The sequence below is a fragment of the Apodemus sylvaticus genome, chromosome 3 (assembly GCF_947179515.1).
Source record: "Apodemus sylvaticus chromosome 3, mApoSyl1.1, whole genome shotgun sequence".
Taxonomy (NCBI): domain Eukaryota; kingdom Metazoa; phylum Chordata; class Mammalia; order Rodentia; family Muridae; genus Apodemus; species Apodemus sylvaticus.
In genome coordinates, this window is record NC_067474.1 from 110,418,792 (window position 1) to 110,434,168 (window position 15,377).

General features: G+C 43.5%; 1 protein-coding gene across 8 annotated transcripts in view; it reads left to right on the top strand.

The window, feature by feature from the left end:
• The window catches only part of Fggy (FGGY carbohydrate kinase domain containing), a 398,632-nt gene extending 386,234 nt beyond the window's left edge, over positions 1–12,398 (top strand). For 7 of the 8 annotated variants that reach the window (XM_052176778.1, XM_052176775.1, XM_052176776.1 and 4 more), the window contains 2 exons: positions 8,693–8,754; positions 12,183–12,398. In XM_052176778.1, the coding sequence (XP_052032738.1) occupies positions 8,693–8,754; positions 12,183–12,264 (144 nt within the window). In that variant the 3' untranslated portion in view covers positions 12,265–12,398. The remainder of the gene's footprint in view (positions 1–8,692; positions 8,755–12,182) is intronic. The other variant, XM_052176777.1, reaches the window with a different exon arrangement.
• Positions 12,399–15,377: the final 2,979 nt, after the last annotated feature.

The window sequence follows — 15,377 nt, forward strand, 5'->3', positions numbered from 1 at the left end:
CAAAAATATTTTGAAATGCATATACCTATGGGATGTCTACAGGTCTGCTCTACTGCTGACATGTTTTTAATAAATTATATTTTTTTATGATTGATTTTGTCAGGAACAACATTCCCTGTCCAGCCTAGGCTGAACTTAACATTCTGATTTTCCTGCCTTGCCAGGATAACAAGCATGCTCAAAAGATACATTTTTTATGACTGTTTAAATGTCTCTGTATCTCTGGTGTGCATGAACGTGTCTTCATGTTTGAATTGTGAGGTTGCACATGTATATGGTTGAATGTGTAGTGTTAGACATGCATGTGCATACATAATTGGAGACCCATATATTTAACATTGGGAGTCTTCCCTGGTCCTTCTTCATATATTCACTGAGGCTAAGCCTTGTGGCAAGGCCAGAGATTGCTGATCTGGGTTAGTCTAGCTTGCCAGCTCGCTGCAGGGCTCCCCTGTGCTATCTGTCTTCCATGCACTGCTTTATAAATTTGCTGCAACACCCACCTGGCAATTACTCAGATGTTAGAAATCTGACAGGTTCTCATGGTAGCATGACAAACACTCTCTTCATTCGATTATTTCTCTACCCCCTTATTTTTGATAACTTCTAAAAGATTTTATAGTACCCGTGTGCATATCTCAAACAATTTTCTTGATAATTTTGATTTTTGCCCAGTTTTACCTTATCAGACTAGGTGTTTATTATTTTTTAACCTTATAAGGTAAAGAGATAATACTTAATAAATATATCACTATTGTTTTTTTGCTTGATTCTGAGCTATTACCATTACCTACTGTCCATTGAATGAAGCTTTTTCAGACATTTGTCCATTTTTTTTTTAGGATTAGTATATATCAAAATTAGGTCCTAGCTGCCCGTAGTCACATGGGACATTTAAATGGCAGCATATAGCAAATTCTGAATTTAGTGAACTTCCAGGTAAGTACCATGCCCATGCTGTTGTATTAGTGCTGGAGGAAGCCTGCATGCAGCCTAAGTAACTCTTTGTCTCACCTGTTGTTGAGCTGTCATACCTAATACCCGTCTGTGTTAAGAACAGGAAAATCTTAATTTGTTTGGAGCAAAAGTCATGCAGCTGACACTCCCAGTATTTTCTTCCGGAACATTTAATGGAACTCTCCAAGTCCTTTCAGAGTACAGATGTGTCTCTCAGAAGACACTGGCTCTGATGAGCTTACAATGTCTGTTGTGATAGGCATCAACTTTTCATTCACAGACATTAACTAGCCAGTGATGGATGCTGGGGTTGTGTTCAGGTGTGGCTCTGGGGTCATGCTTCCAACCTCCTAGGGGCTGTCTTTCACCAACACAGGGGGGTCTTGATTTGTTTTTTTGCTGTATACTATAATTCCAGACAGTTCTAGCCTTTTTCTGCTGCTCTATGCTGAGATTTAGACTACCTGACAGTCTTTCCCAAGTCTAAGGGCATAGTACTCCGAAGTAGAGGAAGGTCTCTTGATCCCCAGATTGCCAGCATCAGTATCCGCCGCTCTTGTGATGATGAGCTCCTTCCTCGTGTAGTCTTGCTTCCCTGACAGCCTACCCAACAGTACTGGACAGCTAGTCCATGACAACCAAGTGTTTCCTCTGCCCACAGAAGGCCTGGCCATTTCTAGTACTGTCTCCAGAGAAGCAGGAGCAGAGGGCTGACTGGTATCTCAGCCTTGACACACCAGGGAAGGGTCAAGTCTATGAATGAGGCCTTTCATGGCTAGCTACAGGGACCCCATTTTCCCTACAGAAGCCATGCGCTTGCTTTCAGAAGTGACAATCAAATGTGAACTTTCATGGTTTATTTATAGCTCTGCCTTAGAGAGATAAAGAAAAGAAGTGATTAAAATGCTATTTTACAAAATATTTTGTTTTTAAAAAGCGTTCATTGTGTGGGCAAAAGGGGAAAAGAAAAGCCACTCTATTCATTGTGCTGTCTAGACTCTCAAACAAAGAGGATAGCGTGCTGCAAATTGAGATTGTCCGGCCCCTCCATGCTGACAGAAAGTATGAATTTAGAGCTCAACTTCAAATAAGTCTCTTTGAACAGAAATATATGGGGAGACTATATTTAGCATGTGTCAGCATTTCCATAATGAATTCATATTGTTGTACTGTAGTGATTCCCAGATTTACCACAGGCAGAAGATTCATGCAGTTTCACTTTTGTGGTAATTATCTGGAGAAGTTGGGACTCTTAGCAGTGTTGCTTATGATGACAGCATTGCTGCTCTGCACATTCTCTGTACTGTGTCTGGTATCCATGATGCCACCAGCCTTCCAAGAGATGAAGGTTAGCCTGAGCCCTTTTGACTGCCTCTATGTAATCATAGCTTAAACAATATAATGCAGGATTTGTGGGATTTGTCTAATATTTTATATATATATATAATCTCAATTGGAGAAAAATGGTCACCCACCTCTTGAGCTTGTTAACAGTTCAATATAGTCTCGTTTGACCTTTATAAAGTTTGCATATATAATTTTTATTTAGCAAGTTATGTTAAGCAAAAACTTGTATAGAACATTTCACACAATTCTTGCTTTCTTCCTTTTGTCCTTCCTTCCTTCCTCCCTTTTTTTCTTAGAGATAGGGTTTCTCCATGTTGGGGTAGCCTTAAACTCAGGGACACAAGCTATCTTCATTCCTTACCCCGCCCCAAAGCAGCTAGAATACAAGTGTATCCCAGCTACAAAGTTCTTGAGGCAGAATGAAACCAGCACTTGTTTCCACTCACAGTGCCCCTTTCCATTGTGGAGGAGAGGAATTATGATGGTTACCTAAGCACAAAGTAACATGGCGATACAAGGTTCACGAGTCTTAGGTTGGGGTACCCAGCCAGAATTCAGGAACTCAAATGTCAAGGAGTGTGCAGCAGTCAGTGTGAGCCATCTCCTGCTCTGCAGCTGGGGTGTGGCACACGTGACAGGACTCTTTATTCTGTCAGTTGTTACCATTATCTCTCCTACTCCTACAAGAGTTGGAGGGGACAAAGAATAGTGTCGTACATAGGAGTCAGGCTCTTAGATATGAATGGCTGGTTCTCAGTCTCATAAGCCTCTGCTATGGATGTTTTTGAAGACACTCTGCTCCGAAAACATTCCCCATACAATATGAAGTGTTAATGCCCCCTGTGTTAGCAGAATGCTAGTTCTTCATTCCACAGAAATCTGACTTTTTATTTCAGTGTCCATAGGTGGTCACACTAGATAGGAACTAAACCAACCCTTCACAGCCAGCCAGTGCCTGCTAAAGTCATTAAAGAATGACCATGCCTTTCATGGCCTGAAAGCAAGTTCTCTCCTTTTTTCTCCACAGACTAATATGAGCTTGTTTTGTCCCTTCTCAGCACAAGCCACCTGTAATCCACTATATGTTGTAGCCTCAGTGCCAGACACCTAGGGAAGCCCTGTTGGCTTGATGTGTAAGGGCGAGGCCTCCCTCATAGCTCACCCCCGGAAGAAGTCCTCATCACAGTAAACTAGCCTTCTCTTAGAAGACTGTCTCTGACCTGCCATTCCAGTGAAAGGCATAGAGATGACTCATGGGTCTGAGCTACCAGCCCACAAACTCTCCAAGGTAGGCTATTTCCAGCTCACTCTGGAGTCATATCTGTCATCTTCATTCTTAGCAGAACTTTCTATTTTAACATTTTGTCACACGTATTATCTTTAAGTTCATTCAATCCGCCGACATTCCTGCATGCATGGAATATGCCAGATGCCGAGTTGGGTAGGGAAAGTAATTTTAACAATCCCTTCCTGAAGGAGTTCACAGTCTAGTTGGGAGACTGATACGTTAGCAAAAAAGCATGACACTATGTCATAAATGCTGGCTAGACGGAAGCATGGGTTGCTGTGTGAGCAAATACCTCAGTCCAGGGGGCATGCGGGCAGCAGGGCCAGAGTCAGCAAAACTCTCAGTAGGCTGGGGACCTGACCTAAGTTTTAAGTTTTAAGTTGCCGGCCCTTTCTCAGAAACAAAAGCAGCCCATGTTAAATCCTTGAAATCTCCATCGTGAACACTGATTTCTCAGTAACTTATTTTGAAAACAAGTAGAGATAATGTGAAGAAAAGAACAGAGAATTTCCTGATGTCTGCCGCTTGCTGAACATCTGTTACTGTGGGAAGGAAAACAATGAAAGTAGCTTCAGTGAGCTTCCTGGATCCCACCCATGAAGGCAATCCTGCAATGTTGTCCCAGGTCCCTGAAGAAGCAAGCCCAGCCCAGCACAGGCGGAAGGGGCATGCCCTGGGAACATTTCCCAGCTTGGAAGAAGTAACAAGGGCAGAGTCTTTTCAGGAGCCTAGCATAAAGGCAAACCAAAACTAATAGGGTAAAGCATCAGCAAAGGTGGAGGCACTTTTGGTGGCCCATGCCAAGGTGTGCCGCTAAGAAATTATGCCATGCAACAGATTTAGTGTAATAGGTTTATTGGAAAGAGGTTTATTGGAAGAGAGGGGAAAGCAAGGGGAGACATGAGGCAGATAGACAGGCAGACAGAATGGACAAGACAGATAGGGGACAAGAGAGCAAGAGTAAACTGGAGGGAGACAAAGAGGAGGAAAGAATGAACAAGTTGGAATGAGAGTAGAAAGGGTGGAGGGGAAAGGGGAGAGGGAGGGGAGGAAAGGAGGAAGGGAGGGAGGGACAGGGAGAGAGAGAGAGAGAGAGAGAGAGAGAGAGAGAGAGAGAGAGAGAGAGAGAGAGAGAGAGAGAGAGAACTTGCTGGCAGCCAGTGATAAAAGCTGCCACTAGGTCCCCGAAAGCATGCCGGTAGAATGCATGATTGCTAACAAACCCAGAATGACTAGCAGAGTGTATGGTAGAAATGGTAAAACCATCCCGGGAAGCAAAGCTGAGTTTATAAAAGAAAATATGGCAAAATCAGAGAAATACAGGGCTCTTAAACCATCTCAGAGCAGAGTAGCTTCTCAGGAAACTGCTTTTCCTTGTGTGCCCTTCACAGAATGACTGCAAACAGCTGCCCTTTGGTTCTTTCTCATCTCTCTGCTTCCCTGGTCAGTAACTTTTCATCCACTTTAAGATCCTTCCCCTTGTGAAAGATGTCACTTCTTTCTTGAGTTCATGTGGTCCCTAATACAGCATCTCCTACCTCACCAGGATGCCTGCTCATCTGGAGCTAGAAGACCAGAGCACGAGTTCACATCCATGCAGTCTTTGGGGAAGAATCATAAGAACAACTTAGCTGAAATGGGAATAATAAGTTAGCAGAAAGAGAAAGAGAAAGCTATCCGCTTTCCTAACCTTTGAATGGTCGTTGAAAATAACATAGCATAGAATGCATCACACTGGCTTTTGAGCCCAACAATTATCTTTTCCCTTCGGTAGCAAACTTACTGAGAAATACTCATGTCACTATTTTTCTGTTGTCCTCATATATTGAGTGTTGTCCTTGGGACACAAACGTGGCTCCATGTGGTGATTTATGAATATTTAGGTGCTAGGACTCAGCAGGTCTCAGGCAAATCCCCTGCTCTGCAATAGCTTACCACCTGGTTAGAGCATATTAGAAGGTAATTAACAGTTTGTAACTGAATTAATCAGTGAGTTGGCAGAGATGGACAGGGGAACACTTGGATATGCTTTGAAAATACACAGAGGCTCTCATATAGTGAACAGCAGGGAGATTTTGCATTCAACCACCCCTCCTTACTAGTATATGGGTTTCAGTAGGACAAAGACCACGTCTCATATTACCTGTTATCCCCTAGGATACAGTATACAGTTACTACAGACATATTAAGTGTTCAGTGGCTATTCTTTAGGCAGAGCCTTTGCTGTGGAGGGTTTGTTTATTTGGTTGTTTGTTTTGTTTTTGCTGTTCCATATTTAATTCTGTTGGATATCAAGATTGGATTGGCTCTGCTCTCTCAAACTTTTTCATGGATTAAAAACCTTGTAAAAGGAAATCTAGCCCTACTTTTCTCTGTAGTCACAAAAGGCTTTGCTTTCTGGGTCATATACCCTTGAGACCTCAATACACTGTCCTTTAAGCCCAAGATGTGTGGTACCAGATGACTCTAACTGTTCATTGCTTTTTGTTCTTATTGGCAAAGAAAAGCCAGCTGCTGGAAGAAAGCATGGTTTAACCAAGCATCTTAAGAAAGTGAATTCTGACTGCAATGTTCCTTCCAGTTACAAACCTGTCTTTGAGGGATTTGTTGGTTTGTTTTTGTTTGTTGTTTTTGTTTGTTTTTTGAAGGGGCTGGTTTTTGAGATTACAATAGAATTACAGTATTCTCTGTTCCCTGTCCTCCCTCCAAACCTTCCCATATGCCCCTTCCGCATTCTCCTTCAAATTCATGGCTACGCTTTTCATTCTTGTTACTGCATCCCTAAGTGTAGCCTGCCCATATAAGGTCACTTGTATGTTTTCATAGCTGACAGTTTGACATGACTGGATGACAAATTCTCTTCCCTGGGGCAGACCATCCCTGCCTCTCCCAGCTGTATTCAGCCCCCTGTAGATTTTTGTATAAGGCTGAGACCTCACGAGCTTTTCCCTGTCCAGTGTATCATGTTCATTGGTGAGATCCATGTTCAGTTGACATTTGGGCAGTCCTGTTCGTAGGATGGAGCTTCTGATGTTACTCAGAGACACAGTATCATAAGAAACTACCTGACCCTCTAGTTTTTATAACCTCCCCATCCCACAGTTTCCACACTGTTCCTGAGCTTTAGGTGGAGGAATGTTTTACAGATGTGTCCACTGGGACTAGACTCTACAAGTCTGCATTTTGATAGGTTGTAGTTTCCTGTATTGGCCTCTTTCTGTGGCAAAGAGACGTTTGCTTGATGAAGGGTGAAGGCTACACTTCTCTGTGGGGGTAAGGACACATGATTATAGACTGCTGATAGGGTTTATGCTGCCTTAGTAAATTAGTGGTTGTAGATTCTCCTCCAGTAACCATGACTTCACTAGCACTGAGTAGTTAACTAGGTTTCCGGTACCAAGCACAATTTCCTTCTTATTGAGGTTTTAAGTGCCATCAGAGAGCTGTTGGTTACCACCAAAGTGTGCGCTACTATCGTCCCGCCGGGCTATCCCGCCAAGCTAGCTGGTTGTGGATCAGAAGCTTCGCAGCTGAGTAGGACTATGGGCTGCCTCTTTCTTTTGAGGCTTCCCTGGTGCCATCTGGTTGGTTCCAGAGCACAGGTCTCCGAGCTCTGGATTGAACATGCATGGTGTTTTCTGCACTGGCACAGCTGAGAGGTGACCAAGGACAACAGCAATAAACTGTATGTTTGGGAGTGACTTGGACAGACCTGACCAGCAGCGCAGATGAGGGAGTCTTATGTCTAGAGTTGGGCTTTGGTTGTTGTTGTTGTTGTTGTTAGGTGGTCTTTGGCTCTTAGAGGGAGCACCAGCAGTTCAGATGACAAACGTCCATTTAAACTATGTAAATGCATGTATGCATATTTATACAGGTGCTCTAAGGGTTTGTATTTTGATAAATAGTCAGTAGAATGGTTTCTTGTGAGTTTTTTCAAACACCTGTATTGTTATTTTCCCTTTGTTATCTATTTACCTCCCCTCCCCTCTCCCCTCAGCACCTCCTTTACCATCCCCCATCATTTGTCTCCAGCTGACCTGTTTACTCTCCTCCCCCCTCCCATTTCCTTCCCTCTTTCTACAGAGCCCCTTTCCTGTTCCTCTGGTCAGGTCACATATGTCCTGCTATTCCTTTCTATCGCTCCCTAACTCCCTTTTCCTGGCAACTTTTCCTTTCCTGGTTTCTGCAATTTTTTCTTTACTTTCTGAATTAGTATTTTAATGGCATAGAAGCTGATTATTTCAAGCAAAAGTATAGAAAAGATAATGTTTCTTATACATAACCTCATTTTCAGTCTTTGTTTTGGTGTAGATTATTTATTATTATTATTATTATTATTATTTATTTATTTTACTTATTCACTTTGCATCCCACTCAGTGCCCCTCCTGGTCACCCCTCCCAGAATCCTTCCCCAATCCCTTTTCCCTTTCTCTTCTGAGCAGTAGAGCCACACCCTTGGTATCTGCCCATCCTGGCACATCAAGTTTCTGTGAGGAGAGGGTAGGCACATCCTTTCCCACTGAAGCCAGACAAGACAGCCCAGCTCGAAGAACATATCCCATGTTTTTTTGGATAGCCCCCATTCCAGTTGTTCAGTACTCACATAAAGACCAAGCTGTCCTGGTGCCAGAGGGCTAGGTCCAGCCCGTGTATGTTCTTTGGTTGATGGTTCAGTCTCAGACAGCCCTATGGGTCCAGGTTAGTTGATTCTGTTGGTTTTCCTGTGGAGTTCCTATCCCGTTGAAGCCAAAATACTTCCTCCTATTTTTCCATAAGAGTCCCCAAGCTCCATCCACGGTTTCACTGTGGGTCTCTGCATCTGTCTGAGTTAGCTGCTGGGTAGAACCTCTCAGAGGACAGCCATGCTAGAATTCTGTCTGAGAGCATAACAGAGTATCATTAATATTGTCAGGGATTGGCTCTTCACTCAGGTCTGAAGCTTTGGAGCAAGAGACCTCCTGTGAGAGAGAACGTGGGACATTTGTCTTTCTGAGTCTTGGTTACCCCACTCAGTATGACCTTTACTGGTTCTATCCATTTCTTGTAAGGTCCACGATCTCCTTCTTTACCCAGCAGTCTTTGCTGTTTCCATTTTCCAGGAGGCAATGGCAAGAATGAGCAACGTGGGGAAAGTCGTGTTCCCGGAACGTGCTGATAAGAAGTAAGTCTGTAGAAAGCTGCAGGCGACAGAGAGCAGGGAAGGGCAGCTGTTGCTCTGGGATGGACCTTGGATCAACCCTGGCACTTTGACTTAGATTAGAGGTTCCCACCCTTCCTAATGCTGCCGCCAGTTCCTCGTGTTCTGGTGACCCCCAACCACAACAATATTTCATTGCTACTTTATAACCGTAATTTTGCTACTGTTATGAATATTACAATTCATTGCTGTAAATATTTGAGGAGGTGGTTTGCAAAGGGGTTGCAACCCACCAGTTGAGAACATCTGACTTGGAGGTTGAAGGAAATTCAATTAGAGAAACCAATTAGAGAACTTTGGTTTATCAAGATCCCAAGCTCAACTGGTCAGAGCTGGGGTCACATGCAAACTTCCAAATTCTCAGACCAATGTTTTCACCCTAAATCATAGGAAGAAATCTGTTTTTCTGTGCAGTAAAATATGGGAATCTTTTATGCTCACATCAAAGGACCAGCTGGCATTCTCCTGCCCTTTGTATAGTTCTTGGCATTGAAGGCTAGAAAATCCCTTGTGTTTAAATGCCAAGTCAACAAAAATATTAATTTATCTTTTTAGTCCTTGCTATATTTAAAGCATAAACTGAGCTCTGGGAAGGATTCAGAGAGGAATAAGACATTACCTGATTTATACAGAGAGATGATTTTAAGTTAACGTGAATAAATTCTCCCATAGAAATACCAGCAGGTAACAGTATAACCCAAAGAAGAAATAACTGGGGCCATACATGGAGGAAGGAAAGCTTTTAGAAGAAGGCCATGTCTCAGCTGACTTTAAATGTTTAAAAGACATTTCCAAACAGGCCAAAGTAGGGAAGAGCACTCTTGTTGGGGGAATCATCTATGCAAAGGGGCCAGCTTTCATTCCGAGATCACGACAATCCAAGAACACAAGGCGAGAGGAGGAAGTGAGGTGGGCGGAAGCCAGCTCAGGAAGCCTCTGGAGCCATGCCAAAGACCCCTGGGCTCCGAACTGAATGTAAGCCACGATGAGACCTGATCAAATGGGCAGTTTGGAAAGGCCGTTCATACAGGATTGGTTCTTGAGAGCTACGGCTAGAAGTCAGGAGGCTCCACTGAAGGCTTTTGAAGCAGGTCGCGTTAGCAATCAGGATCACTGCGAAATCACTTAGAATAAGTCTGAAGATGGAGGAACACGTCCTGGAGGAAAGCCCTTGGGGTTAAGACCCCATGTAAGGAGAAGTCTTACCATGTCACTGACTGTATTTGTCTCAAAGATCCATAGTTAAGAATTTGAAAAGATAACTAAGACTCATTTTATTCTTTGTCTCCAAATGGAGTCAGGCTGTTAAAGCCCCTGCACATAAACCCCTCTCTGACTGCCTAGCTCAGAGGAGCAGGATGGGTATGGGAAACTCAACCCAGGAATGCAGACTCCCCTCCCTGTGAGCAGCTACGCTGGGGAATGTCCACTAGAGGGCGCCGGGACTATCCCATTTCTTTGAAATGAGAAACAGCTTCTTCCCGGACTTCATCTCTTTTGTGACCCTCTCAAGACTTTTTAGGGAAGTGTTTTTAAGTTCTTTCTCGGTAAAATCCAAGTGCTTCTTTTGAAAAGACTGTGATGTTTTGATGGCCGCTGGCAGGGTTTCCATGAAGCCGATGCACGGTGCTGTGCCGCCATCTGCTGGCAGCACAAAGATTGCAACCAGAAGGCCAGAGCCCATTTCCTCTTCTGTCTCTTGGCTTCAAATCTCATTAACTTTATGTTTTCTTGGTCCTGAGCCACAAGAAAATCAATTGCTCGAGAGGAGGGGAAATTACAAGATAACTCAGCTGGCAGGATGTATATGAACTTAATGTCTAATTAAATAACTGCAGTTCAATAAGCAAATTTTTACGATAATTCAAATTATTCAACCTTGAAAGGGTGAATCTTGGGTTCCTGTTGAGTGAAAATAGACATTTGCAAGAGGACAAATGGTAATCCAATGAATGGAGCTTCAGTAGAGTTGTTATCCTTAAAAACCTTTCTGTGTGAGAGAGGCTGCTGACCTAAGCTCCCTTTTAAGAGTTTTGAGAAATCCATTTCATCTCATAGAAGAATTGCACTACCTTATATTGTCACAGAATATCATTAGAAGCAGAAAACTGTTTCTAAAAATCATACTCCGATTGAGAATTGAATGCTCTGGAGTGGGGCCTAGCAGCATCTCACAATCCTAGATTGAGTATAATAGTAGAATATGAATTATTTCAAAGTACTAACTCATAATTACATTATTTATCATGCATCAGTCATTGTTCTCATGCTTTTCATATATTGTTTAATCCTCAAAATTTCTGCAATATATCCTGTGACTATCTTGATGTGCAGGTGAGGGAATTTACGCACAGATGGATAACTTAGGTGTGGGTTATATAATTCAAATCCTGGCCTCAAATCCCCTTCTTAGCTGTGGTTTGGCCCTATCATAGCTCCTACATTACTATAATGCTTAAGGTCAAAATGTGGAACAAGTACAAATTTCCTTGCACTCTCAAAGTCTCTCATACTATCTTATTCCCCACCCCAATTTACAGTCGTAAACATCCCTTATGAGGGTCATTGTCAGAACACTCCAGAGTCTACCAAATAGTGCTGAATTGGAGTTATCCACCCCATCAAAGAGAGTAAGGACAGAATTCTAAAAGTTAGGATGTTCCATACTGTTGCTGTCCTTTTGGAATGGTGATGCATCAGCAGCTTCAATCTGATTCACAGCCAAGAGTGGTTCTAACAGGTCTCACTGAAAAAGTCTGATGGAGAAGGCAGGTTAGCACGGTCTCCAGACATCTGAGGGTGCAGCCAGGTGCAGGGAGGTGTTGGTCTCGTCTCTACAGAGTTTACCCTAGATAAACCGTTGGATAAGCCGAACACCTGGATAAGGCAGTCTGCAAAGTCACGGATATGTGGAAATCACAAAGGGGATTAAAGTGCTCATTCTCATACCTGGCCAAGCTGTTGTTTTCACCTGTGGCTAGTCACATCAGAAGGATGTATTTAAGCTTGGACTCAGAAGAGATCTGTGCCAGGCCTGAGCCTTTCCGTATGTGCAGGGGAGGCTCAGAAGCCATTGCTTTCTAAGCATGAATCCCACCTCAGCTACTGTTCAAGCTATGCCACTTCAGATGTGCCTTCCTGCTAAAACACCTACATCTCAAACATGGAGCCTGAAGAACTGCACGCCATTTACACACAATAGATATGGAGCATACTAACATTATATGATTATAATGAGCATATTATAGCATATTGCTCAGGGTACCTCACACACTCAAAACTTAGGTTTCAGTCTGAACAAGAGATACATTTCTATCCTTCTGAATAAAGGGGGGAAGCACAAGACAGCTTTGTTTTGTGAATGTTTAATATGTTCCTTTTTGTACCCCCAGATATTATGACAAGAAATATCAAGTGTTTCTGAGAATGGTTGAGCACCAGAAGGAGTATTCCTCAATCATGAATGGCAGCTGAACATGCCCTCCGTCCAGACTCTGTGCCATCCACTGGGGCCCTCTGTGTGTTCACCTTATGCTCAGTGCCCCTTGGGTATAATTTTGGCATTCCTGTCTTATTATCTAATAAAAATGTTGACAAGGCAAACATAACCTGAGTCACTTATGTCTGTGCCTGGATGCTGCAGTACTAGCTGCTGGCTTCTAGGGTGCTTTCCTGGTAGCAGTAGCTCTTATTGGATGCTGGAATCTCTTATAAGACCAGACCTTGGAGAATCCTTCAGCCCTGTGGAGACTTGTTCATTCTTTGCTTTATGTGGAGCAACCCGATGGTTATTCTGTGCACTTTATGGTATTAGCTTCTTCTAGACTCTAGGGTCAGATACTGCATTTAATTGCAGAATCATCATTTTGCAACCATTATTAAAGATAGGGATGGGAGGGGTCATCCATGGATCCTGGAGGAAATTTTGATAAGTAACAGGATGAATACAGGGTCTTAAAACTGTTACTTCACAGGTGAGTGATTACAAGGATGGACGGGGAAGAATGTTAACTAAACAAAGAAACAGAGCACCACCATACCACCTCAACGGACTTCAGGCTTCCAGATGTGATAGTCTGAAAAAGGAACATCACTCTTGCTGCGAACACATAGTCCAAATGTAACGGTTAGGAAACCCCAGACAAACACATTCCAAATGTCTTCTTCTCAAGCCACTAGTGACTCCCCTAACTTGGATTTGACCCATAGATCAGGAGATCAAGTTCTCCTAGCACCTCCCTACCAATCAACTCCTTCTCACCAGGCCAAGTGGCAAGGGCTCTTATACAGAGCTACTCACAGCCCTGACTGCAGTCAATCTCCAGTTAGATGCTGGGTCCACCCATCTCATCTGAAACCTTTTTGTTCTCCTTCCCTTTCTCCATTCTTCAGTACTCTCGTAACCCTGCCTTAGCATACTCATCTGCACCCTCAAGTCCCTGCTCCCTTAACATTACCTGTTTCTCCACTGCCCCCTATTGATGAAAAAGATGAATTCCACTCGCCCTTACCCACTCCTGCATTTCCTTGACCCACTAAATTGGTGCACCCGGCCAGCACACCTGGCAGCTCCAGGTCAAGGAAACATCAATAACAAAACCTATGCTCAGGTTATCAGTGAGGCTTTTTGTCCTGCGGCTGGGCGCACTGCTCCTACTACAACCCCTCTCCGCCCCACTCTATTTTCCCAAATCATAACAATCCACCCTTTGCCTACTTCACTTAGAATCAATTTGACATCTGGATATGGGGATGTCCTCATTGGGTCTTCCAATTACAGGTCTTGGGAAAGCCCTTCATACATCCCGACTCCTCCATGCCACTAGAATCCACACTCTCCAAAAATATACCCATGACCCATGCGAGGACTGATGAACCACTGGAGTCCAAGGTGTATTTTACAGAGGAAAATGAGCCAGCACCTTTAACACTGGACACCCATAGCTACTATTAGCATTCACTGCTAGCAGGTTCCCCCAATCACATTAGCACTCCATGTATCCTCAGACACCAAATGCTCTGAACAAATCCCACACTTCCAATTACAAGGCATAAATAAGTCCTAACCTCCCCAGCCATCTCCCTATGACATGCTCACTCTCATGGCCAAACCCTCACTTTGATGAGGTCATCCAGCAAACATTCTCCTGTCAATTTCACAGATCTTCAATGTCTCCCACTGCTGTCTCTGTACCTGCGTTCAACACCCTTCCCTAGCTGCAGTCCGTCTTGCCTGAGAGGGTACAAATTCCATACCTCTGACTACTGACCACTTGCCCCAGTCATCTTACCTGCTTTTTGTGAGCCAAAGACAAGTTCTTTCCATCTGTCTACACCAATACCCCAAATTTGTTACTAATATCCCTTTCAGTATTTAACAAAAATCTCCCTAATCATCCCTGTTTCCCAAAAGCCTCAATTTCAAAGCCTACCTGGACACCCCAGGGAAGGTTATTTTGGTGTAATGTAAGCCAAACTTAATTTTTGGTGGCAGTAATCCCTCAATTGACCTTATATAGCCAACCTGAATTCCACTGGCTCCTCAAGGACTCCTCTCCCCAGAGCTTGTTTCTGGTTATAGAGGTGGGCATAAGTCTGTCCACAGCTTTAACTGAGACAACTATGACCAACAGTGCTTTGGGCCATTCTGCCTTCACAGCCCAGGATTTTGAGACCAAATTACAGCTCTTTGTATACTGCACAGCCCGACGCCTGGCCTCCTGCCAATGACAGCTCACTTTTCTGGCCAAGTCTCTCTCCAGAACCACTGGACCTTTGATCTCTTAGCAGCAGAGAAAAGAGGGACCTTATCCGTTCCTCAGAGGAGATTGTTGCTACTACATCAACAGATTGGGTAATCGGAGATGTTTATTATCTAACCTGCCTTTAGCTGGTTCAGGACCCCTTTAATGAATTGAATCTGGCCCTTTTGGGGAGTCTCTTATTATCATTGTTTCTCTATTACATTTTGTCTATTACATTCTGTTACTTAACTGCCTTTCCTCTTTCTTAACCAAACAAATTTAACAAATAAATAACCAAACTTATAATCAGCTCCTCCTTGGGCATTACCAACCTCTTACCACAAAAGATGACATACTTTACCTATCTGGCCCATGAACATCCTCATCTGGGCTTGGGAACCATTCCTTAAATTGTCTCTGGGTGGAGTATTGGCATCTACAAATGCCTGTCCATGAACCAGGTGAAGCAATCACCAATCTATGCTTCAAGGGACTTTCCAGCTCCTTGATCCAGAGCTTACTGAACCTGTCCTTTCCTTCTGAGTCTCTTACTTCCCCTCCTTCTTCCCCTGCCAGACCCACTTTCAATTCCATTAGATTAATGACTCCCTTTTTCTTGATCTTGACCCCTAATCATCAGGAAGCAATCAGAGAGACTGTCATGTACTTACCCAAAACCTAACGACCCAATAATAAAGCAAAAGAGTGGGAATGAATGGCTCTGTCAGGCCAGAGCATCACAAACCACAGCGAACATGGTACCGGACAGGCTCTTCCTTCTACCCTGTTCCCATTGCAGAGCTGTTAGATCACATTCCTAAAGCTTGCCACTGAGGTCTAGCC